Source organism: Cinclus cinclus, chromosome 3 (genome assembly GCF_963662255.1).
Source record: "Cinclus cinclus chromosome 3, bCinCin1.1, whole genome shotgun sequence".
NCBI classification, from domain to species: domain Eukaryota; kingdom Metazoa; phylum Chordata; class Aves; order Passeriformes; family Cinclidae; genus Cinclus; species Cinclus cinclus.
The window spans coordinates 3,625,084-3,650,971 of record NC_085048.1 but is presented as its reverse complement, the minus strand read 5'-3'; the positions used below and the strand labels follow the sequence as shown (position 1 = coordinate 3,650,971).

The 25,888-nt window shown below is 42.5% G+C and overlaps 1 protein-coding gene across 1 annotated transcript in view; it reads right to left on the bottom strand.

The window, feature by feature from the left end:
• PKHD1 (PKHD1 ciliary IPT domain containing fibrocystin/polyductin) overlaps positions 1-25,558 on the bottom strand; it is a 226,094-nt gene extending 200,536 nt beyond the window's left edge. Inside the window, exons 1-23 of the mRNA XM_062489610.1 lie at positions 25,094-25,558; positions 23,941-24,018; positions 22,890-23,028; positions 21,817-21,916; positions 19,639-19,696; positions 18,724-18,802; positions 16,443-16,517; positions 15,692-15,756; positions 15,014-15,053; positions 14,124-14,194; positions 12,676-12,777; positions 11,344-11,439; positions 10,103-10,238; positions 9,159-9,273; positions 8,095-8,370; positions 7,074-7,160; positions 6,383-6,476; positions 5,695-5,837; positions 4,929-5,059; positions 3,926-4,110; positions 3,321-3,459; positions 1,115-1,269; positions 413-597 (exon numbers count right to left, since the gene is read on the bottom strand). Coding sequence (XP_062345594.1) covers positions 413-597; positions 1,115-1,269; positions 3,321-3,459; positions 3,926-4,110; positions 4,929-5,059; positions 5,695-5,837; positions 6,383-6,476; positions 7,074-7,160; positions 8,095-8,370; positions 9,159-9,273; positions 10,103-10,238; positions 11,344-11,439; positions 12,676-12,777; positions 14,124-14,194; positions 15,014-15,053; positions 15,692-15,756; positions 16,443-16,517; positions 18,724-18,802; positions 19,639-19,696; positions 21,817-21,916; positions 22,890-23,028; positions 23,941-24,018; positions 25,094-25,145 — 2,601 coding nt within the window. The 5' untranslated portion in view covers positions 25,146-25,558. The remainder of the gene's footprint in view (positions 1-412; positions 598-1,114; positions 1,270-3,320; positions 3,460-3,925; positions 4,111-4,928; positions 5,060-5,694; positions 5,838-6,382; positions 6,477-7,073; positions 7,161-8,094; positions 8,371-9,158; positions 9,274-10,102; positions 10,239-11,343; positions 11,440-12,675; positions 12,778-14,123; positions 14,195-15,013; positions 15,054-15,691; positions 15,757-16,442; positions 16,518-18,723; positions 18,803-19,638; positions 19,697-21,816; positions 21,917-22,889; positions 23,029-23,940; positions 24,019-25,093) is intronic.
• Between the last annotated feature and the right edge of the window lie 330 nt (positions 25,559-25,888).

The following is a 25,888-nucleotide window of genomic DNA, read 5'->3' as shown; positions in this document are numbered from 1 at the left end:
ATTTACGGGTACCAGATATGAAACCAGACAAAACATTTCTCAGAAAAATACTTTCTTGGCAAATAAATGATGCCACAAATCTGTGATGTTCTACAGTTGCCATACGGAAACATTAAAGTAGATGTAATTAATGAAAATTTCATTTCAATATGCCATCCCCTGTGCTGTGCAGAAATTACACAAGTCTACTGGTTCTGAATCACAGACTTGATATAATTTCTTCTCCTACAACTGTTGTTTTACTTTTTCCTTCATTTGATCTGGAATTTGCTTAAGGTGCTATTCAAAATAGGAAGATTGCCTAAATTACCACAGTGTCTTCATAAAAACAAACATTATGAGAGCGAATCAGCCAAGACCAAACACATCAAATGGGGATCAAAGTGGGGATAAGTAAAAGAAACTACTGTACACTGATAACATTGGGCAAGTCCCCAGCTGTTTTTTTCCAAGTCAGTGTCCAGACACTTTCATAGCACGAGCTGGAGTCTCTGGTCACAGTGAAGTCACTAGTGTTGAAGAAGGGAGCTGTAAAATTATCCACATTGTCCTGCAAAAGCCTGCGGAGCTGGTGGGCTGAGGTGTGCACTGAAACATCTGCAAAAGACATTAGGGAGCAGTGGATATCTCCATTTCCAGGAGAGCACATCTGCCTGCTCCTAACAGAGGAAGGGGTTTCATTATTACTGCAAGGCTGTCATGGTTCAAACCTCTGCTGCTGCCAAAAGAGTGAAATCTATTGGACCCTAAGCACCAAAAATCACAGAAGTTTAGAATAGAATCATAGAAGGATTTGGACTGGAAAGGACCTTTAAAGGTCATCGAATCCCAGCAATGAACCCTAGACCAGGTTTCTCAAAGCCCCATCCCACCTGACCTTAAGTGTTTCCAGGGATGGGGCATTCACCACCCACCTCTCTGGGCAACCTCTGCCACTGTTTCCCCAACCTCACCATAAAATCCCTTCCTTATGTCTAATCTGAAAATCATCCTGAACAACCAACCTGGCCTTGAGCACACCCAGGGATGGGGCAGACAAAACTTCTCTGGCCATTAATTCTTCCCTTGGCTTCCCGCTCAGGAAATCCAGACCCTGACCTGCATCTTCCCTCACCTGGTATCACTGTGCTGCCCAAGTGGATGTGGAAGGTTCCTCCAAGAGGTGGGGATGACTTCTGCAGCCTCTGGATGGTCAGGCTGACTCTCACATCTTCCGTGGAAACATACAGGTGCCCATATTCCTGAGAGCCCTCCCCAAGAACTGCATCTCTGTGGGACAGAGAGGGGGTCACAGGAATGCATCAGCAGTGGAGACCTGCCCTCCTGACACCCCCATGTCAACCAACAGCTCAGGGACACCTATGGGAACTACACTCCTGAAGGATTTAAAGGGAAGATGCCCAGACCTCAAAAAAAAATACCCTGGATATTCCCAATTTCTTATCACTCTCTACAGCATCCTGAAAGGTGGTTGCAGTCAGGTGGGGTTGGTCTCTTTCTCCAGGCAGCACTGACAGAACCAGAGGACACAGTCTTATCTGTGCCAAGGGAAATACAGGATGGATGTTAGGAAAAAGTTTTTTAAGGAAAGGGTGATAAAATACTGGAATGATCTGCCCAGGGAGGTGTTGGAGTCACCATGCCTGGATGTGTTTAAAAAGAGACTCGCTGTGGCACTCAATGCCATGGTTTAGTTGAGGTGTTAGGGCATGGTGATGATCTTGAAGGACTCTTCCAACCTTGTGATTCTGTGAATTATGCAGGCAACGTACACAGCAGAAAGTTAAGGAAAATTACCTTTTTAAATTTATGATAGAATAAATAATGTATACACCATCAAGCACTAGGGACTGCTACCCTAATAGTGGTATTTCTAAAGAACCAGCCCAAAGCAGCCTGGACAGCACCTGCAACAGTAAAGCAAAAGTATTTCCTGCTTCACACTGTAACCTCACTGAGCCCACGAAAATCTCAAATCCCCTGAATTACAAAGAGATTTCATATTGTACAACCATTTAGGTTGGAAAAGACCCCTAAGACCAAGCCAAACCGTTAATCCAGTTTTACCACGTCCATCATTAAACCATGCCCCAGACACCACATCCACATTGGAGCAATTCAAGTTCACCCAAAGTCCCCAGTTTCAAAAAGTTAAAATGCTTTTCTCCTTCGCCACTAAAATTCTCGTGTTTCAAAGGAAAAGGAGCCTCTCTGTGGTACAACGATGCCACCATGTGTTAAGTGTCTGGATAACAAGTGGCTTCTGCAGAACAAATTCCCACTAAACAAAACCAAAAGGATCACTGAGCCCTTTGCACAGCTGGCAACAAGATTTTAGCCAATATTCCTGTTCTGACAGGAGTAGGAGCTGTACTGGATTAAATCACAGCCCGTGCTCAGAAAAGAGAAAGAGCCAGGTTTATTTTGAAGACCCAAGAGAGTGCTCAGCCTACCCATTTTAGAGCTGCCTGTGCTGATTCCTGCCTTTGTCTGATATTTTCCTCTGTGAGATGGAAAAGCCCACCTGTGCTATGCACCATTTTTTTATCCTGGTGAGAGGTACTGTGACCAAATCACATTTTAATCCTTGTTTTTATTACCTAAATGGGTGGAACTTCTTTAATCTACCTGTCTAGGCATTTTCCTCAGCTCCATAATGATGTTCATGACATTTTTTCCCAATTTTTTCTAAATTTATTCAAAAAATACAACCATCAGTGTTATTTGCAGCATTCCAATGTCAGTCTTCAGGCTCCACACAGGAGTAAAAATTTTCCCTCGTCCTATTGTTCACACCTCTGGTTATGCATCTCAACCACCAGAAACATCCCCCTGTAGTCTCATTCCTACCTTTATTCTTGATGGTTTATGTTAAGATACTACATTTGACTCAGCTGGATACAATCCAACTTCTACAGGACTTATTTTCTGACAGTACAAACCTTTAATATTACAATCTCTGATCCAGTTATAGCCCATGGCTCCAATTGCTCTGTCATTGCTGGGAGGAACAGAAACCTCATCTCAGCACACAAGGACACCTGAGGCAGATTTCCAGTGCCTAGTGTGGGAATTGGTGTCATTAACAGTGTTTTGGAGACACATCTGGATGATCTTCTTCCACTGTTCCAGAAGGGCTTAGATTTCCTTCCAATCCCATGTCAAACCTTGGTGGCCCGTGGATATCTGACACCCCAAGTTGTCCCCAAATTCTTCAGCACCTCCTTGTTTTCAGAGGCTGAAGCCAGCTGACAACCAGCCCCAGATACACCTGATACAGGTGTCACAGGGTACTGAGATGAGCTACTCGCTGTCCCTACCTTGGAGAGAGAAGGTGCAGACTGGAACCACAGCCAGACATCCTCCAGGACACGTTGTAGGTGGGAGGAGACCCCACCACAGATACTGCTTCAATTATCCTCCCCCCTGGCCTGGGAGGTTTGGGGTCTCTCTGAGAAACTGAAATAAAAACCACAAGCATTCATTAGAGCAAGGAGAGAAAAGGTGACCATGCCCAGAGTATTGTCATTTCATAGCTGGAAACACCTGCTTGGGGGTTTTTTTAAGTCATATTTCATAGAATCAGTAGGGTTGGAAAAGACCTCTAAGTTCACAGAATCCAACTATTCTGCACCACCACTAACCCATGTCCCCAGGTGCCACACCTACACATTTTTTAACCTTTCCAGGAATGGTGATTTCACCACAGCCTGTTCCATTTGCAGAACCACGTTTTCAAATAAACAAAGAATATTGATGTTTTGGCTATTCCTTCTTGACTGCTGTCACAACAAAAAAAAAAAAAAAAAAAAAAAATCTCATGCCTGTCGAGAAATTTCCCTTTGAGAAAGTTTAATCCAACTTTATTGCTATAGATTTAACATAATATCCTGAGGGCGAAAAAACCCAAAAGAGATGTCTTTACCAATCACAGCTCTGTCAGCAATGATGAGCTCATCAAGATAAAATGATCCAGGTGTTTCTTTTTGCAGCACAGGGCTCTGCAAGTCTATCTGTTGCACGAATACTGGGGAATTGGCTGGGAGGTCCTGGAGAAGCACAGAGAGATTCACACACCTCTTCCAGAGGTTGGTGCAGGTAAATGTCCAGCTGGAAGACACCAAGGTTGGGACAACAAACAAATCTGAGGTGATTGTGAAGATTCCAGGTACTGTCAGGACCTGGGTTTGCTACTACTGGTATTCAGCACAAGCTACATGCTCAGTGGTTTGTGATCATTCACCATGTCCTTGTTGTGTTCCCCAGAGTGAGAAATGAGGATTTAGATCTCTGCTTATGTTCTCCCCTCTGAATCACTAGAGTGGGATACACCTGCCTTTTCTTTTTTTTTTTTTTTTTTTTTTTTTGGCAAAATACCACAACAGCATCAGTGACCTCAATGGGGTTCAATCCAGAGTTCAACTCCTCAGCTCTCTTCAAGTTCTTCAGACACTCCTGATCTTTTTAAGTCTGCCTGCCCTAAGCTTTATGTCTGCCACAAAATGCACAAAATGCTTTCTACTCATGGAATTTTAAGTGAATAAAGAAAATCAAAGGCTACATCAATTTTCAAAGCTTTCAAAGAGTGGATTTAAAAAACCAAGCAATTCTCTCTCTTACTGCACAAAATCGACTCAGAGAGAAACTTGTGAATTTATGTTCTCAAAAACCTTCTGGTATACCTGTGTGCCACTGAGGTGAGATAGTGCACGTAGCAAGAAACATGGACATGTACTTGCTAGATCCACCAAAAAGCATGGAAAGACATTCCAGCAATGCCTCTGCAGGGACAGAGCTTTTGTCAAATTACTCCAATTGACAAATAAAAATATAAAATATATCTATAAATAAGAATTTCCCTCAGTTTTCCTACTGCATCTTCTTACTATAGAAAATGTAATCTCTGCTAACTGTAATTGTCTGGATACCTTTTAGAGTCAGTTTTATTGAAGTCCCACTGGCAGGTGAGGGTTCTCCTCACTGGACATGAAGAGACATTGGTGTAGGACACTGAGAGATGAAGGATGTTGCTCATATGGCCTTTATGTGCAAAACACACCTGCAAAAGCAGGGGGAAGATTTTCACAAATCAAAACACAGGTAATTTATATATAATGTAAATGGAAGATAAAGGAAGATATTCTATTTCAGTTCTGGTTTAACACTGGGTTGTTTGGGGTGGAGAAGAAAACATTCTGGGGAGATTTCAAAGCCTCTTCCTGTGCCTAAAGGGGCTCCAAGAGAGCTGGAAAGGGAATAAGAGCTGTAGAAGACAGTTCTGGAACTCAGCTATGCCACAGCATGGCATCAAACTGACCCTGGGGCTTCCCTGAAGTTTTGGGTTTATTCCTGTCATAAGTAGGAGAAGATGAGCAGAAAAGTGAGTGATAATGGACCACCAAACAAAAAAGGATTTTTCCTTTTTCCAATAAATGGTCATACTTGTCCCTTCCACCTTTCTCCAACACCATCCCACTTCTTCCTTTCCCACGGCAAGGCTTGTATCCCAAGGAACAGTTAACAGCCAGGTGTGTTAAACCATATCTACATCTCAGAGATCCAAAACCTCTATCAAACTAAAGATGCTTGGTAGGTTTGGGGAAATTGTAAGATGACCAGATGACTTTATGGTGCCTATTAGGCTCTGAGCACTCAGTGCCCAGTGCAAGCTGCTCATTTAGAGCAGCCACTCACATGTGTGTATTTAGTAAGGTCATATCTTGGTAGTGTTGATGGGGAAGTTTTCACCAGCTGGCTTGGTCTGTGGACACTGAATCTCCCACAGAAAGGCTCTGTTCCACTGACGATGTGTCCTGTGGTGATGATGTTCTTCATATCTGACAGAAAAAAAGAAAAAAAAAAGAAAAAAAAAAAGAAAAAAAAGAAAAAAAAAAAGAAAAAAGAAAGAAAAAGAAAAAAAAAGAAAAAGAAGAAAAAGAAGAAAAAGAAAAAAAAGGAAATGAGAGGTTTGAAAGTGATTCAGAAGACAATAGTACAGTCAAGATTCATAAAATTACAACAAGTGGGTATCCAGAAATTGTCAAACAGTCCTACTCTAAGAATTCTCCTGCCAGAGTACAAGAAGTATTTATGCAACACCGTGAGGCACAGATTCCTGGGGCTGTCCTGTACAGGCCCAAGAGTTGGATTTGATGATCCTTGTGAGTCCCTTCCAGCTCTGGATATTCTATCACTGTGATTATTATATTGATCATGTTATTCTTAATGCATACACATAATGAATAATGATAAATGTGAATATGTACTTATACCCATTAAAAGTGTCAATTTACTACCAGTAAAAATTTAAAGAACATTTATGTCATTAAAGCAGATTAATTCTCATGATAAATATTGCTTATTTGCCACAGAAGTTCCCTACCTTCTTTCTCAAAACCATGGTGAAAAAGGATTTTAGCAGAAGTTGGCTCAGTTTCACATCCTACTGAAAGGAGTTCTTCTATTGCTGCCTGCACCTTTAAAAGAAATTAGGAAAGTGAAAAGCAGTCAGTTACTATCATTCCAGGAGAGACTTCAACACACACATCATCACTTCATTTTTCATCAGCCAGGGATCAGTGGGGCACAGCAGGTCTGAACAAGCAGGTAGCCAAATATTAAAAGAATAAAACCATTAAATAATAATGTAACAAAATTTATCTCAATAGTGTATGCTTTCATGTCTGACAGCTTTCAGGGGTGTGAGACATCCTCTAATGACTGTCATGGAGCCATCACTCAGGGTCACTTTAATGTTGGCAAATTGCCACATCAAGAGATGATGAGGTTGAAGAAGCCAGAGCCATACAACACATATCTGGTCTTAGAGAAGAAGTCCAAAGATCTGGATCAATGAAAATCCAAGGTCTCTGGATGTTGTAGTAAGCTTAGAATACACCTGGGAGTCAACGCTCAAGAAAAAGAAAAATCCCATTGCAAGACATTCCCAAAAAAAAAAAAAAAAAATCACCTCTACATCACATAAACTTTATCTCAGCTTCTGGGCCAAGCACCAGATCTCCACCAATTCCACCTCAGCAGAGAACCCTGTGTCTGTGTTCAGTGGTACCTACCTGGTGAGCTGTAGCATTTGTGGGGATCATTCTCAGCGTGTTGTTCCAGGAAATACTGAAATAACCTGTACCAGACACAGTCAACATCTGGTAAAAACAAGAAGCAAACCAAGAAATGAAAACAGATGCAAACTGCATGAGACATACACACACTTCAAACCGGGCATCTTCTACTGGGGAGGATTCTACAGCCATCACTTTGCCTTTTTAAGCCTCTGTGAACCAGGGATCCCTTCCAAGAGTCATTTCAGCTACTTTTAAACTACCCTTGTCCTATAAGGAACAGGATTCTTACACTAACAGGAGAACAAGGGATACATGACCTGTGCAGCTGCAAATGGTCCTTAAAGCTCCTGACCTGCAGGAGTTTAGCCATTAGGGAAAAAAAAAAAAATCCCTCATCCCTTAGTGTTTACAAACAACCAATAATGTGTGTAAAAACCACAGACAATTTCAGCTCCTGATGCTCTGTCCTGGTTTACAATACAAGATATATATTCTATTACCATCTGAGGAGGGTGATCATCCTTATCTCTGTGGGAAGTATCTTCTGTTAATGGGCCATTGAGTCCTACTGTATAACTGATAAGATTACATCATCCCATTGGGAGATGCTCCTGCCAGGAGGACGAGCCAAGCCTTTCCTACTTAGATAAAAACTGAGGTTTAGAACGCCAAAGGCAGCCTTTTTCCACTGGATTCCAGAGGAAGAACCAGGTTTGTATCCACATCATCGCTGGACCCTTTGGAGGAAAACTGCACCAGCGCCCTGACTGACAGGGTATCAGGTTGTATTCTGACTCTGTCAGTGGTTTTATTTTTATTATTGCATGTATTTTGTTTTTCCTTTTTTTTCTCTTCCCTATTAAAAATCGTATTACTGACTTGAAGTCTCACTGGTTTTGCTTTTCAAACCAGTACATGCTCTTCTCATCAGCTGTCTCAGGAGGTTGAAAACTAGGTGGAAACACACATTTTTTCCCCATCTAGCACCAACAAGGCAGTTGCAAGCAGCACTGACCTGCACTTCTGGAAGATGCAAGGCACGAGCCCGAATTTCGTGCCTCTCAGTGTGGTAGCTGTTCACCACATGGGGGTTCAGCCACGTGTTGTGGATCTGCACCCCAACTCTCATCCCTTTGCTGGGTGCCTTTGCATGATGCAGTGCTTCCAGGTAGTATCTTGAACCAGCAGTTAGCTCAAATTTCTGGGATTTTGGCTGCCAAAGTTCACTCCAGTTCTTCACCCAGTTCTCAGCCCACTCTGAATTGCCAGCAGGGAGAGAAGCAATTCTCACCTGTGTGTAGAACAACCAAATCACAGAATCACAGAATGGTTTGGACTGGAAGAGACATCAAAAACCATCTCATTCAACCCCCTACCATGGGCAGGGTCACCTTCCTCTATCCCAAGTTGCTCTAAGCCCCCATCCAATCTAACTTTGGACACTTCCAGGGATCCAGGGGCAGCCACAGCTTCTCTGGGCACCCTGTGTCAGAGCCTCACCAACCTCACAGGGAAAAATTTCTTCCTAATATCCAATATTAACAACTCTCTTTCAGCTTGAAGCCATTAAACCAGTTAGTGACATTTCTCCAGCCCCAAATAACATTTAGTCCAATGTCACAGTTACAAAAATAAAAATAAAAAAAGCAAACAAAATATTTTTGTTTATAATTGATAGCCATGGGTTGATGGCTCACAAATTTCTTCCTATTATGTAGGAAAAAGTCACAGTCTCAGAGAACTTTGGTTTAAGGTTCAATACCATAAAGAAGATAGTTCCTATGTCTTACGCTAGCACTAATAACAGTTACCCAAATAACTTCTCATTGATGGCTTCAGTTTAGAAGAAATCTGCTGAATTAACAAAAAAAAATCTTCTGGAAAAGACAATCAATTACTCTGGTTGCAGAGTGATTTTTTTTTTTCTTATGAGCTATATAATGGTCATGGCCAATGTGAAATATCAAAAATAAGAGACAATAAACCAACACACACTGTGGAAATTCCCATTTGTTATCACCTTAATTAAAATCCTTTTAATCTTCATTTTATCTCATTTTTCTCTACTAAGAATTGTACCTTCTGATTTGGATCTTGGGACAAACTTAAGTAGAGAGATGCCTGACCATCTGCCTGAATCCAGAAGGTGTAATTGTTGGTCTGAGGAGCCACAAAAAATCCACGGAATCTGGAGCTGAGCAAAAATAGAACATTCATAATATACAAAAGAGTTACAAGAAAAAAAAAACAAAACAACAAACCATCCCCACACCCCACCTTCACATGTATACTGAGCAACAAGAAAACATCCTTAAACCATTTTAACAAAACAAACCATGTTATTTTAAAGCTGAAGTAACCTCAAAATGACCACATTTCACATTAAATATCAATTATGCTTTACAAAAGTTTCAAAAATGAAAAAACAGCTCCATGAAACTAACTAGGATTTTGTTGGTGGCCACTTCAGTGCACTTCTTCTCAGTCTTAACTCTGAACATGCAGGAAAAAGCCAAAACCACACTCAGAATCAAACAACAAAAACAGACAAGTGACAGAAAAATGTAAGAATCCATGCACATGGCAGAGTTTTTCAAGGTAATATCTGAAGAGGCATTGGGAACCAACACAATTCAGCAATTTATTTATTTATTTGTATTAACTCCACCTTTGCTGCCAACATTGGCCAAGAATATGCCCTCTACATCTGGCCAGAGCTCCAGCCCATAATAGCCTCAAACTGAAGCTCCTTCTAGTTCCAGAGCAATTTTTCTTGGTGGTATTTCAGCATATCTAGGCCAGGTAGAGCAGAACTACTGAGGGAAGGCAGAAGGAGGAAAAAATAAAGCACTTCACTGCATATTTTAAGCTTCAAAAGGACCTCAGAGCAAAGGGTTTGCTTTGATTTGGAGGAGCTATGCAGTGAGGCTCTGCTATAAAGAGCTGTCAGGTGTTTTTGCTACACCTGACACTGCTAAAGGTGATTGCCATGGCTTCCTCTCTTTTTTAATATCACTGAGTACCTGAAGGACTTCTTTGCCCCAGACAGAAACCTTACTGGGGAGCTGGCATTAGGTACAAACTGCCATCTGTATCCAGGACCTGCTTCTGTCAGATCAGAGGCATCATCCCAGACTTCAAAGAGAAGCCCTCTGTTTCCTAGAAAGTTAAAACAAAAGTATTCTCAGCAGCAGCTAGCAGAAATCCCAGAGCACATGCTGGAATCAGTGCTGTAGGAGGCAGGCCAGAGAGAAAATTTTAATAATAAATTGGTTCTGTTTGTGGGGTATTTTGCAGTCTAAGGCAGAACACAGATCTTGCCACAGGGAATTTGTTTTACCTTGAAATCCTCCACCAGAAATAACAAAACTCTGCAGAGAGAAGAACAGAATATCCAACCTGCTCACATGTCTGCTCTTGCAGGAAAAGGCACTGAGATGACCCACAGTCGAATTTCTGCCTCATTTTATGCACTAAAGTCTCCTACAGCAATGCTCCACTCAAGGAGTGTCCCCAGAAGTCTCTGCAGTAACTCCAGTTCAGCCATCCTTCCTCTAAATATCATCCATGCCTTTTTGCCCTCATTTTCCACAGCCATGCACACCAATCTGACCTTCCTTCCACCATCTCCTGTCTGCACTTGGTGGGCTGAGCTCTCCACCTTGGTTTTCCTGCCTACAGAATCACAGAGTGGTTTGGAAGGGACCCTTCAAGTTTACCCTGTCCAACCTCCCTCCAAGAGCAGGGATATCTCCAACCAGACCAGGTTGCTCAGAGCTGCACCCAAACTGGCCTTCAATGCTTCCAGGGATGGAGCATCCAGCACCTTCCTGGGCAAAATGTGCCATGGCCTCACTCCCTCATTGTAAAAAAAAAAAAAAACCCTTCCTTAGAAACAATTTAAATAGACCCCTTTTAAATTTAAAACCATCATCCCCTCTCCTATTATTAATGAAAGTCCCTAATAAAAATTTATCCCCATGTTTCTGAAAGTCTTTAGGCACTGGAATGGGCTCCCAGGTGTCCGTGAGCCTTCTTTTCTCCAGGCTGGATACCCCAGCTTTCTCATCAGTCTTTCCTCATAGCAGAGGTGCTCCAGCCCTTGAATTACTTGTAGCCCCCTTCCTTACCACCCCAAAAAAAACCTGACATGATGTTGAAGCACACAGTGTTTTGGAAAGCCCTGTTTCTTGATTCCACTCATCATTTTCTGCCCTGCACTTTGGTGTGGCTTCTGTTATTTGGAACTTCAGGAACACCTCACCTGGCTGGGGGACACTAAGTCTCCTGCCCTCACCAACAGGCTCAGTGGTGCATCTGATTTCCTGGGGAGAGACGTGCTTGACTTTACAGGGAACACCTGCAGCAGGGAAAGGAGACAAATGTGCTGTGGGAGACTTGGAAACACAGCTGAGCTGCAGCATAAACACATCTCACATGGAATGGTAGAAGTGGTTACCATTCTTTTTCTTCTGTCTTCACTCAGAGTCAGGATTGAAGAATGAGAGACAAAGTTTTGTGTTCAGACTTAGTTGTTTATTAATTCTTATTTATAGTACGAGTTCTACAGCACTTCTAGCTAACAAGCTAAAAGCGAATAAATTGAGGTGTATCTCACTTGTTAAAAGGTCTTTTAAGGCCTAATTATCCAGTTAAAAGCTAACATCTATATTATTTATTTATTTACTTACTTACTTACTTTTGACTTAATGACCACACACTTGTGACTGGCAGTGCAGTACTTTTTATCTAACCAAAAGCTACTACCTAAAACCAAGAACGAAGGAACAAGAAAAAACAAGAAGGAACAAGAAGCTAACATCTAAAATTTCTGTCTGGTCCTATACCTATTATATTCTAAAACCCCAAATTCCAAACCCTTCACCATGTGAAATTACACACTTGTATTCAACTACACACCAGGGATTCTAACTCTATCACTCAAATTTGGAAGCCTTCTCCAAGGCCTCAAGTCAAAAGCAACATTCTTTAGGGGGTCAGTGCTAAAAAGCACAGAAAGTTCAAAACCCCCAGACTTCAGGGTTCCATCAGAATGGTTTGGGTAGGAAGAGACCTCACAAACATGCAGCTCCAAGCACCTTTCCATGGACAGGGTCACCTCCCACTGGACCAGGTTGCTCTGTTGGAGCTCCTTTAGGTACTGGAAAGTGCTCCAAGGTCTCCTTGGAGCCTTATTTTCTCCAGTTTGAACAGCCTGATCCCCGTCAGCCTTTCCTTACAGTAGTGTTCTATCCCCCTGATCATTTTTGTGTCTCTCCTCTGGATTCATTTCAACAGGTCCATGATTTTCCTGTGCTGAGGACCCTGGATGTGATGCTCTGGGTGGGATATCACCAGAGCAGAGAGACAGAATCCCTTCCCATCCACCTTGTTCCCAAAAGGGATCAACATTTTCCACAAGCCTGGGCTGGTGCTACCAGCAAACAGAACAGTTCATGCCCACAATCAGAATAACTGGACCTTCCTGGAGTTGAGCTCCACAATTCCCACACTGCTATCCCTGAACATCTCTTGGGTTTTGCAGTCAGGGCCAAACTGTATTTAAAAAATAAAATTCCCATGTTTCTGCTCTTACCTGCAGCAGTGACCTGCACTGGTTCCTCAAAGAAATCCCCAGTGACAGTGAGATCAGTGCCTCCTGCCAGGCTCCCTCCAGCTGGGAACACGGAGAATATCTCTGCAGGGGAAGGAGAAAAGGGGTCTGAGCACAAGCCTTGCAGAGATTAATCCCAGCCCCATTTCTGGGAAAGCCTGCAGTGCACTTGCACTGCTTCCAGCCAGAGCAGCCTCCTGTGAATGAAACCAGCTTCTCACTGGTCCCTGCTTCTTGGCAGCCTCTGGGATGACACCAGGAATGAACAGCAGGGATAATTTGGCCACATGGCAGGGGGAACGCTGCAGTGCTTGGTCTGTTGCTGAGCAGTGGCTGCATCTGTCATGCTCAGATTGCAAACTGCTCTGTTCTGTGCTACTGAGGAGCTCTGGGGGGAAAAAAACCCAGCAGAATTAAAACTCTTAATCCTTTTGACCTTCTCTGACCCATGTCTCAATTTAGTCCTTAGGTTCAAACGTTCAAATCCTTTCCAATCATCCCTCAGACTTCAGGGACAAATGGTGGCAGCTGAACATCTGAGTGTCCATATCATGACCATGAGAACCTTTCAGGATTTTATCTGTTGCAGTTGTGCCACTCCACAGGAAAACTAATTTTCTTGTGGATGACAATTACCCACTTTGTACTCTTATTGGAGATTAATTACCCAGCTCTATTTTTATAGGTCTGAAAAAAAAACCAACCACCAACCACAAAGACTCATAAGAAAAAGATGAGGGATTTTGGTCTATGCCTGCATCTTTTTTGTTAATTCACCTGGTATTGAAACACTAATTTTACAGTACTGACTAGCACAGTACTGTCTACTGGATGGACCTAGCAGATCTTTCTGCTCATGCTCTGCCCACAGCCAGCTTCATGCACAGTTATTTCATTTTACTCTGTTTTAAATGGCAAATAAAGACAAAATTGCCCTTCTTAACAGAGAGTTGTCTACAGTACAGCTTGAAACGTCACATACGTGTTATTTTTAATGTACCTTAACTAATATTTTAAACAAACGGTGCAGCACCCTGCCATTCACCACTTATCCAGAACTCAATTCTTGGAGTAGCTGAACATCACCTCCTCCCTTTAGCAGTGTGGGAGTTCTCATCCTGAGTTCTGCATTTTCCAAATTTCAGCCTCACCAAATAGAGAGTGATTTGAGGGGGAAAAGTTTCTCTACGAGCAACACCTCGACTCTCTAACTGATCTGACAGGACAAGGAGCAGCACACATAAATCTGGTTATCTCAGAACTTCTGATCTGCAGCTTTTTGGTTCGTCAAGCCCATACCAGGGGAGTGGAACAGTAAAATGAGGACAGAGCAGGATTACATCCCTGGGAAAAGCAACAGTGAGAGGTCTTTTCTGAGATCACACTGGGACTGATGGAAGACAGCGCCAGTGAGGTGGATCAGTGAATACCTGGATGAGTCTGATACAGGAAAAGCTCCTGTTTGGCACTGATGAGCCAAGCACCTTTCTGCACTGCTGACCTGCAAGAGAGAAAATGCCTGAGAGATCCTGGGCCATGTAAATTAAAGCAGACCTAGTTTTGGCAGGGCTGAATACTCACTCTCCAGAGGAACAGTGGAACATTTCTGCAATCCCCGACAACTCCTTTCACCAGAACATTGAGGCATTGATTCATGAGACCCCATTAAATGGCTGAAACACTTTATTAGAAGTACTAACACACTGTAAAGTATGTTTTGACACAGTCAGAATCTGTTTTCACCTCCTTTTATGGTAAAATTCTTTCCCGTTTGGATGAATAGTTAAAAGCAGGGTGAAAGGATTTAATTCAGCTAGATTTAACAGATCACAGGATGGCTTAGGTGGGAAAGGATGTTAAAGAACATCCAGTTCCATCCCCCTGCCGTGGGCAGGGACACCTTCCACTATCCCAGGTTACTCCAAGCCCTGTCCAGCCTGGCCTTGGACACTTCCAGGGATCCAGGGGCAGCCACAGCTTCTCTGGGCACCCTGTGCCAGGGACTCCCTACCCTCACAGGGAAGGATTTCTCCCTAATATCCAATCTTAATCCATCCTCCTTCAGCCATCCCCCCTTGTTCAAGATAAGGTATCTTATGGTTTGGACACTGAAGGTAAAGCATAAAACACCAGTTTCTTTTTCTTTGGGAGAAAAATTTCCCTTTTTCTTTCCCAATCTGACAACCATCTTCTCAGGATAAAAAACCGTATTACTAAGCAATGAAATGCATGATTCAGGAAAAACACTGTTCACTCATCCTGGACTCAAATGCAGCTGTATTGCAAAACCAGAGAAGAAGAGAGAAATTCTTTTACTCACTTTCCTTTGTTAAACACTGAGAAGCTGACATTTTGGGACCCTGGGGGAGAGAAAAGTGACAATGCTTTAAGGCAGAGGTATGGACTAAATCCTACCAAATCTCGCCTGGTCCCCTAGGCCTCATTCTCTCTTCCTTACACTTTCCTTACAGCAGTAAGGAAAGTCTATTTTACATATTTAATGCACAATATCTTTCCCAAATAGGAAGGCTGGAGCTCAAAGCCTCCACAAGAAATTAGAAACTTCTTCAGAGTGCTTGGAAGTGAAAAAAAAAATGAAAGGGATCCCCCCTGCTACTGGTGAGACTGTAAATAGAAGGGAACACCCAATTTATTCCTCTAATAAAGCACTAAAGGGAAGGTCCATCACAGACAAAAAATGTTAAAGTAGGAAAATGAGCAAGGACCCCCAAATCACCCAGCTGGCTGTCAGCAATGTCCACTTCATGCCATGGTTTCCCTTCATGCTCTCCCAAGCTGTGCAGAGGACACAAACCACGGCAGGGGCTGTGCTGAAGGCTGGCAAGCCTTGATCTGAAACTGCTTTTATGGACTCAGCCCCGAGCCACATTCCAGCTCTGGAGACAGAACAGGAACTCATTACAGACACCCTCCTCCCTCCATCCTCTGGAGTTTCAGGAATGACAGAAACCCATGCTTTTTATCCCTTTTCACCAACCTATGTGGTTTCCTTCCACCCGGCACTGCAGAGTCCCCAGTCCATCCTTTGCTTCTATAGGATGACTGTGGAGAGACAAAGGATTTTACTAAGCCTTGGGAGCAAAAAACAAGCAAAATATAGTAGAACAAACTAACCAATAGATGATGTGGCCTTATACATGCAAGATAGTAATGGTTTGCTATCTTTAGAAAGTTGGGAGTGAAGCAGATGAGATGAGAGGAACAACTCATCTCCCCACTAATGATCAAGGGTTCAGCAGCTTAGGAGGATGTCTCCCAGCAGCAGTGCTCCATCTTGGCTCCTCTACACCTCTTTCTAGAAGCTGATTCTGTTGGTGGCCTTCAGAACCTCCCCTTGAAATAAAAAACTGAGCAGGGACAAATGCAAGCACAAGGGGAGGGTGAATAGAAGGACAAAAATGTTTCCCCTCTACTTGCTCCTCTGCAGGTTCCTAAACTGTGTGAATGAGCAGGTAGCAATTGAAACAGATATCCTGGCATTGCATCATGCCTCTGGAGCCATGGAATGACACAATTCCCATCATTAACTCACATTTACATTTAAGTGGTTGAAGCTGCAGAGAGCCAGCAACCCTCACCCACCCCATTACAGACCACAACTCCCCAGGGTCTCTCTCCACTTTAAGCCAAACCAGAAGTGTTTCTCCAAAATTCACAATTTATTTTTTGGTGCACAAGCTTTGCTGAGCCCTTGCACCATCACAAACCCAAAGTAAACAAGAACTGACGTGCTTCCAGCTCTCCTGTCAACAAAAGAGCAGAGACTGGTCCATCCATCTCCTTCTGATGTAAGAACAGCTGGCCTGGGCAAAAAATAAACAGGAAAGATATGATGTGATGCAGATGAAAACCTGATCCTGTTAAAATCAGCAGCCAATATTTCCCCAAGGGACAGGAATTTCCCCACTTTTATCTAACACTTATGAACCTTCTAGAAAAAGGGACAAGCCCTAATCTCTTATCTCTGCAGCTGCAAAGTGCATTCCCCAAACTCTGTGGGAACTGCAGCTCTGTGAGAATGCAGCAGGGCCCTCCTGGAGACACCTCATGCCAGCTCCAAATGATCCAATCCCTCCTCCCTGAGGGCAAGGCTGAACTCCAGGAGGGCAATACCCACCCACACCTTCCAAACCAGCATCAACTACAGCAAGTACAATCAAGATGCAGCTCATACATTTCTCTATTTCATTGAGGAAAAACACTACAAACGATTTCCAGCAGAAATCACCCAAGGTCCTCATTAAAATATTAAATATGTGTCCCTTAAAGGATCAAATGGACACCTTCCACTGGAGAGGATGAAGCAGGTGGGAGGAATAAATTCGGAGTAATTAGCAGAATAAGCAAAGGCCGGCAATGACTCCTTGAGAATTAACTGGCAACTAAAGGAAATAGATAATTAAAACCTATAATGCAAACACTTTGTGATGACCCATCCCTCAGAGTGCAGTTTTCTATGTCCCATGTTTCAGAGTGCAGTTTCATGAGTTTTCTAAAAGAGCTTGCTTTTATTAATACAGGTGACTGATACTGAGAACCTTTCCTTTTAAGGAAGGCTAAAAAAAAAAAAAAATCAGTGCTGCCAAATATTTGTTCAGCATCACTGGACCAGTGCATCCCATACAAAGCATGGAAAAAGGTGCAGAACACACTTGAAAGTATAAAAAACATTCCCCTTTTTTTTTGCTCCAAGTTCTGAATCACCGTGACTGAGTGACAGACTGCTCTGGTGGTTAAGTCCAAGTCCCCACCTGGTACCTATTTCCTAACACACCAAAAATGGGCAAATTATTCATGTGAAGCTACAAAGGAGACCTGTCTGGTATGCTGGGATTTTGAGGCCATTTCCTTTTGGTGAGGTTGAGCTGTAAATGAGTAATCTGGCAGCAGAGCACTGCAGGCAATGTCCAGCCTGCACTCAGAGCAGCTTTTCCTTCTTCTCAAAGGTCCCAGGGCTGCACCAAAGGCAGGTAAAACAATAACTGATACCAAACAAAGGATGCTGATGTGCACAGTGTAGGGATGGCATGGCAGGAATCTGCACTGGACTTTCCTTCATGCCAGCAAGGAGTTTAATCACTTAGCAGGGGACATTTCCAATCAGTTTGAGGAGTCATTTAAAAGCATCTGATTGTAAAATATCTGCTGCTTCAATTAAAAATTTTAACTACCAAGCATGCAAACCTTTCCTGGCTCCTGAAATTATCCTTAAACTGTCAGCAGAGCAACTATGGATTAACAGTTTATCTTTAAAATACTTACCTGGGCTTAGTTCTTCACTGCCATTGGCACAGAAATCATAAATTAACGTTTGATAATATATCCATACATATGGAAATACATATGACACACAGCAGGACAGTGTTGATGCTCATTTTGTATTCACTCTGTTTAAAGGGGATGCTATCCCAAAATAGGGTTTTTTTTAAACCTAGCTGCTTTTCTCTGTTGTGTTACCAGAGAAACAACATAAAAAAATAAAATAAAAATAAATTAAAAAAGTCAAACATCTGAGAACAAGAAAACAACTACAGAATGTCTAAAGCAGTGAACAACAAAGCCTTTTGTCTCAAAATATTTCTCTTTAGTCTTCTGGCTCACCAGAGCATCTGCTTCAAACTAATAGTGTTGTTTTTTTTTTCTAAAAAAAAAATGCAAATGGAAGGGGGAAAATTTATTTGACTGTTTGTCTCTGGCATTATTTTAATTAGTTAAATTTTAATTTGCTAGCCAAAATAAAATCTACAGCAGCCAGCTGCAATTACAGTACAATTCACACTGAGCTGTGATTGACTGTGCTGCCAGTACACAAACCAACCAGCTTAATGGACCAGTTGCAATTAGATTAACAAAGTTTGCTGGAGCCCAACTCATGAGCTGCAATAAACCACAAAAGAAGTAAATGGCAATTCTGGGCCAACTGGTTGCAATTTATTGCTGTCGAGGAGGCTGATGGAAGAAATGCCAATTTACAGGGACTGCAGCAGATAGCTGAGTGTTCATAATTACCCATCAACATAATCCACGTTGAAGTCCAGGGTCTCGTATCTCCCAGCAATTGTCTTCCCATGAATCTGTATTAAATTTCCTGTTTAAGAGGAAGTGGAAATTGAAGAGAGTCTTTTAAAAGCAGAGAACTCATTTGCAGGTTTTCTGAGCTGAACAAAAGGAATTTGTGGTCTTTATGGATTTTGCAGAGGCTCCTGCACTGAATGTACTCTCAAGATGATTTTGCACTTAATTCATTTTTCTCAAAACACATCTATGTACCCTACCAAAAAAAAAAAAAATTCATTCTAACTTTTTTTTCAGATCTGTATTTGCATAGAGCTGACAATTTTCCTTTACTCTTTTTTTTTTTAACTAAATACCACTTTCTAATTCAATTCCACTGTGGAACCTGATGAGACAACCAAAATTTCATAATTTGTAGACCAGACAGGGTGAAAGTCTAAAGAAGGGCCTTGGCATGTCTGTGGCCAGATTATTCTCCTGCTCTTCACTCACACTGGGAGGTGAAACCTCCATCCAGCTAACACAGAGAAACCTCCATACTGGCACCCTAAAGCAAAGCATAAGAATCTAGAACTGAACTATACCTGAAAACAATTGGAAATTAGGGATTGATTTAGATTGAGGCACGTCTGTGTGATACAGTCATCTGTGTGACTGTCTGAACTCCTGAGAGACCAAAATCTTTTGATTAATCTTGACTTTGAGGATCAAACTTTCAATTTTCTCTAAAGAAACTGGGAAATACAGAAATAATAGACATAGGGCAGGGGAAGGGAATCTGCCATATTCCAGTCAATTTTTCAGACCAAAATCAGTGACTTACCTCTCATGTAACTTTAATATCTGATCTAAAACCCCAGTAAGCAAAAGATCTGCATGGCATTACAGATTTAAAGAGAGGTCCCATACCTGGGGTGCCAGATGATGGAATAATTTGGTAAACCACAGGTGTCTGCTCAGCTGAGAACTGCAAAGAGAAATCTGCAGTGAGATATCAGCTATTTCTGCAGCAGTGCAGCCTCCCCTGAGGGTGCCTTGCTCACAGCCCAGCCAGCAGCTGCATTTCAGAGACTCACACTCCACATCTACCTTTGAAGCACAGTCCTGCTCTGAGAAGGGAGTGAGGAGAATTATTTCCTTCTTACCCCCTCTCCATCCAGAGTCTGGATTAGTGATATTTTTACATCTTTTGTGCCCAAATTCCCCACCTTGGCTTGATCCAATGTTAGAAGACACAGTTTAAACAATATCAAATTTCTAAGTCATGATTTAGCTGAAGTTAAAACCTGCATTTTATCTTGAATGGTGGCACAGTCTTTCTTCCCAATGGTATATCCTTTAGAACAATTTCATCACCATAGATGTGAAATACTCCGGCCACTCTTTGGCAAGTTTGCTGGATACCTTAAAGCAGTGGAGCAAAGAATTTGTCTTGCCTCATTTTACAGAGATTTCTTTTCACAAGAGATTTTTTTGGGGAAAGAACCACCTTCACCTCCGAGGAAAAAAACCTTGAAAATCATCAAGTCCAAACATTAATCCAACAATCCTAAATCCAGTAAAACATATCCCCAAAAGCCACATCTACATAGCTTTTCAATCCCTCCAGGGCTGGTGACTCCACTTCTTCCCTGGTGTTTGACAATCCTTTGGGGGAGAAATTTTCCCTAATATCCAATCTAAACCTCCCCTGGTGCAACTTGAGGCCATTTTCTCATCCTGTATTTTGTTATTTGACAGAAGAAGCCAATGCCCACCTGGCTGCATCCTCCTGTCAAGGAGCTGGAGACAGTGAGAAGATTCTCTCTGAGCCTCCTTTCCTCCAGGCTGAGTCGTGTGTCCCCCCGCCCCCCCCCCCCCCCAGCTCCCTGAGCTGCTCCTCATCACATTTGTGCTCCAGACCCTTCCCCATCCTTTTTGGACATGCATATCTTCCCCCACATCCTTTATGAGCCCCCTCATGTCCTCACTGGCACTTCGAGATGCTGCTCACAGCCCAATAAATATCATTAAAAATTAATTTGTTGCATTAATTCAAAGATCTCATTGCATATGACAGAGTTTTTCCTAAGCTTTCCTTGAAGCTCATTCCCTTCTAGAGCTCAGCCTTTGCCCTCCCTCCTGCTCCTGGTCGTGTTAAAAATGAATGAGCAGCCACAAATTGCCTCCAGCAATGGCCACTTCTGAGGAGCAAAGGCAACATCATACCATACCCCAGGCTGGAGAAGATGGGGAGAAAGAAGCCAAAAACAGCATGAAATTGGGGCCACTGTCTTGTGAGCTGCTCAGACTTGTTGCTGCCTGCAGCAGCTTTTCCAATCTGATGCAGAGGCAAAATTAATTTCAATACCTGTAGCTCCCAGGGCCCAGCCCCAAAACAAAGAGACACATTGTGGTTTATTTAGCTTGGAATGTGCCTTGTTAACAGCATCCCCTGGTGATTTTTCATCAGCTCTCTAAACTAGCTGAACTACCCAATGACTCTTCAGCTTTAATGTGCAATTTGCTGAAAATGCTGGGGGTTTTGCTCAAAGTTAGCACAGAGGTGGGATATGACTTCCAAACACACCAGGCCTCATCCTAAAGCACACAGTCATGGTTAAGGATTCTGTTCTGCAAGAGATCACAGAATCCCAGAGCAGTTTGGGTTGGAAGGGGCCTTAAAGACCTTCTCATTTCACTCCCCCTGCCATGGGCAGGGACACCTTCCACTAGCCCAGGTTGTTCTAAGCCCCATCCAGCCTGGACACTTCCAGGGATCCAGGGACAGCCACAGCTTCTCTGGGCACCCTGTGCTAGGGGCTGACATTTTACAGTTTTTTTTTCAAACTTCCAATCTAAACTTACCCTCTTTGACTTTGAAGCCATTCCCCTTGTTCTGTCTCTAACATGCTTTTGCAAAAAAGCCTCTCCCCATCTTTCCTTAGCTTAGGGTTAGAATGGAATGGTCTTAGAGGTCCCTTCCAATCCAAACCATTCTGTGATTCCATCTGTTTCAACATGTTTCCTGTGACACTATGTTGAAGCTTCACTCCCTTCAATACCTTGAATTCTTTCTCCTCACTTCTGCACTTGCTTGGTGATTACCTTGAAAGAATACTTCTCTTTCTCCACCGCAGTTAGGTTGTTAATCACACGTCCTTTAAAGATCACCTCCACATTGTACAAACCCTCCTGGGGCGAAGACCTAGGTGGAAAAAAAAGTGTAATATTATATTATTTTTATACAAATCGTGTTTAGGAAATGCCAAGTCCTTTACAGAGTCTCCATTCACATCAAGTCCACTGAGACTTCTACAGTGCAAAGGAGCTTTACACTGTCAGCCCACACTTCATACATATGAAGCCAAACTTTAAAATAATAATTTAAAAGAAATTTGGAAGCACAGTAAGAAATCACAATTAAGAGCAGCTTACAGGACTGCATTGGAACTCTACCCAAATTATTGTTAATGCAAAACACAGACACTGTCATTAAGCATGTACAGAAAATAATTCTTATTCCACAGTAATAAAATAACCCAGGGCTGCCTGGATCTGCAGAGCATCTTGATCCTGGTCCATAAATTAATGCTGCATCCTTGATTCACACAGTTTCCCAGCACAGCACCCAGCAGAAATGACTCCCAGCCAAATTATAGCAGCAAAATATGGAAGAGTCCCATTAGGTCCCTCTTCCTGGCGTGGAAGACACCCCAGTTTTCCAGTTCAACAACCTGTGTTAAAGTTATAACAGGATAGAAAACAAGCAGCTCAAATTGCCCAGCTGGTGCTTGGAACCATATTTATTTCCTGTTCTATTCATAACCTCTCTCTATCACCTTGGACAGGTCAAGGACACCAAAAGCTGGTAGAATCTCCTGTAAGATTTTTTTTAGGAGTTTTGCATCTGAGAGCTAGATGTCTACAAACCTTTGAAGGTCTGAGTCTGGGCTGCCCAAGAAACCTCTCTATGACCCTCATGGCTAAAGGTTGCCTCGTGCTTCATGAAGTCGAAACAAGAATAAATCAACCCAGCTTAGGAGGTGCTCAGTGAGCCCACAGTAGCAGCTGTAGGAATTCTTTCAACTCCCAAACTGCCTGTGCAGGCACTGAAGGAAAATGAGGATCCTGTTTGTCAAAGGGCCAGGTCTCACTCACAGTGCAGCTAAAGATCATACCTTGTTCTGCACCTTATAGTGGGCAAGTCTAGAGGAGAGACATCACACGGCAGCCTGGGCAGGTCTGGATTCACCAGAGACACCTCCAGCTGGGATGCACTGGCTGGAGACACAGATTCTACCTGGTGGGGTGTTGAGCCTAGGCAATAAAGTCAATCAGAAGAGCTCTGTGAGCACAGGATCACTTGCACAACAAACATTTTTAGAGGTACAACCCAGTTTCTCCAGCTTAGAGTCCTTGATAAGTTCTTTTTAAAAACATGTTTGTAATGTCATGTTGTGGTGGTGTAACCCAAGCTGTCAACTCAGCCCCACACAGCCACTCACTCATGTTTTTCCCCAGGGAGGATGGGGGAGGGAATTGGATGGGTAAAAACCATGCCCCCAGGTGCACTTCCACACATCTTTTAAATCTCCCTGGTTACTCTAACATTTCACTGGGCAGCTTGTGCCAGCTAATGACCATGCACAGTTGGTTCAGAAACCAGGTCTCTTCCCAATGAACAAATATCCATCACTGTGGAAAACCAGACCTAGCTTAGTACAGTTTGGGGCCAAAAATGGACATGGCATATGATTTTCTGAGATTTTTTTTTTTCTCAGATCTCATGCTTATCATTAGAGTCTAAAAATGCTTCAGGATCACAGGACATATGAAGCTTTTCTTCATTAAAAGGGCAGGAGTAGGGAAGAAATTTCTAGCTCTACATCTGCAAAAATAAACATTTTGACTTCTGTTGCTTAGAAATAAACCTTCAGTGATAGCTTATAAAGTGATAATTTCAAACTGATTTCATGCTATGAACATCACAGCCTATGGCTCTGTTGGGATGGGTTTGTCACTCCAACCACAAACTTCAGAAGGGAGTTATTTTTACATCCCTGCAAGGGTCCAAGACCAGGTTGGACAGGGCTTGGAGCAACCTGGGATAGAGGAAGGTGTCCCTGCCAATGGCAGGGGGTTAGAATAAGATGATTTTAAGGATCCCCTTCAATCCCATCTTTCCATAATTCTATTTCAACATATAGTTCAAAAGAATTTAAAGCTCACCATCCAGAGTGATGGTAATCCATGTTCCTCCAGCAATGCTGCCCTTGTGGGGGTTGACAAGTGATCCTGAGGCTGTCCCTACAAAAACAAGCCAGCTCCATCAGGCTGAAGGGAAATGTAAATATCTAAAATACCTTATTCAGGATGAAACACAGTGATCTGAGAGCTACCTTCCTGCAATCCCACCCTTCATCCCATTTCTCCTTCTCAGGTATCCAAATTAATCATGTATCCTATCCTTTTCTCCCCACCTCTCTCTCCCACTTACAGCTCCCTTCAGGGAGGTGTTGATGCCTTTAGGGCTTGGTGAACCAAGCTACAGCCTGAAGCCTCCTGTCATCCTTAAGAATTAAAGATGATAAACCTCATGTTTATTCCTTCATTTCTCAAAGAAATGTGTTTGCTGACTTCTGTGCACTCTACCTAAATTAAGGCTGCCTGCAAAATATATCCTTTCCTGGCTCCAAGACAGCCCATCCAGTTATGTCCTTCTGAAGTCCTTAGGAAAGATCTTCAGGCCTGGAAAAAAGCTCCTGCTTCATGATGTTAAATCACCTATAACCTGCTAGCCATGCCTTTCATAAAGGCACCTAATTCCTTAGATAATTTAGGATTTATTTTGGGTACCCTCATTCTCTGAAGCTGAGAGATGAACAAGAATTTGTCTTCCTTTTATGTAGGCACCGACCAGAATTTTCCAGAAGTCATTTTATGGTGATATCCACTTTCCTGATTAACATTTTAGGAGATTTTCAACTTCTTAGCTGTATTTGGATGCAATCTAACCAAACATCAGTACTGATCACCAAAGCCAAATACTGGACACTTTTACATCATGAACCCTTAATATCAACATACAAAGAGTGACATATTCAATTCATCATCGAGTGAACAAAAAAAAGAATAAGTATGATATGAACCCAGGTGGAACACAGAGAATTAAAAATTAATCCAGAAATCTCTTCCATGGCTGTGGGAATAATGCCAAGGAAAACCAATAATAAGGGTTGTCAATGTTCAATGTGCCACAGTCGATATTCTATAGTTTTCAACACCTTTTAGAGGTTCTTCTCCATGTCTCACAGGCATCCTGTATCCAATCCCCACTGGATTTTACAGGTGTGGTTGGAGACAACACCTCTCCATCACCCACCTGCCAAGAATACCAGCCCAGCACTCAGCAGAAATGTTCTCCAAAGGTTCATCTTGAACACTGGATGAGGAATTCACAAGAGTCTGGCTCCAGGACCTTCCCTGTAACTTAAAAAAAAAAAAATTTAAAAAATCTGTATTATTTTTTCTCACTGGAAATGTGTGAGAGCAGTAGCTGTGAACTCTTCTAATAATTTAAGAATATAAACATTTGAGTATTTGCAGACCAGATCTTGTCATAGCCAGAGATATCACACATTTCCTTTATAAAGCCCATGTTAGGAACTGTTCTAACATTTAAAGATAGACTATCAACCTCTCCTGCCTTCATCCTCAGCATGGGTGAATTAATTTAGCCACATTTTTAAATCACAAAATGGTTTTGGTTGGAAGAGATCTTAAAGATCACCCAGTTCTGACTCCCTGCCATGGGCATGGACACTTTCCATCAGACCAGGCTGCTCCAAGCCCCATCCAGCCTGGTTTCTACTGCTTATGGTACCACAAGACCTACTGTAATAATTTTCTATTTCTTGCACTTTTTAACACACTGCAAAGTGCATGGGGCAGAGTCCAGAACCCTGGCGCAAATGAATGCTGCATTTCAAAGCAGGTGCAGACTATATCATTTGGATCTAATTTTATTATTCTTTTCAGGTCTTTTTCTGGCTTTACTTACCTTATTCAATTTGTTCTTCCTCCTCTCCTCTGATGAGCGAAGTGCAGGGGCTCCGATAGCAGCACGAGAGCTCCATCCCTTTGGCACCAGCTCTGCCACAGGTTTCAGGCTGGGGTT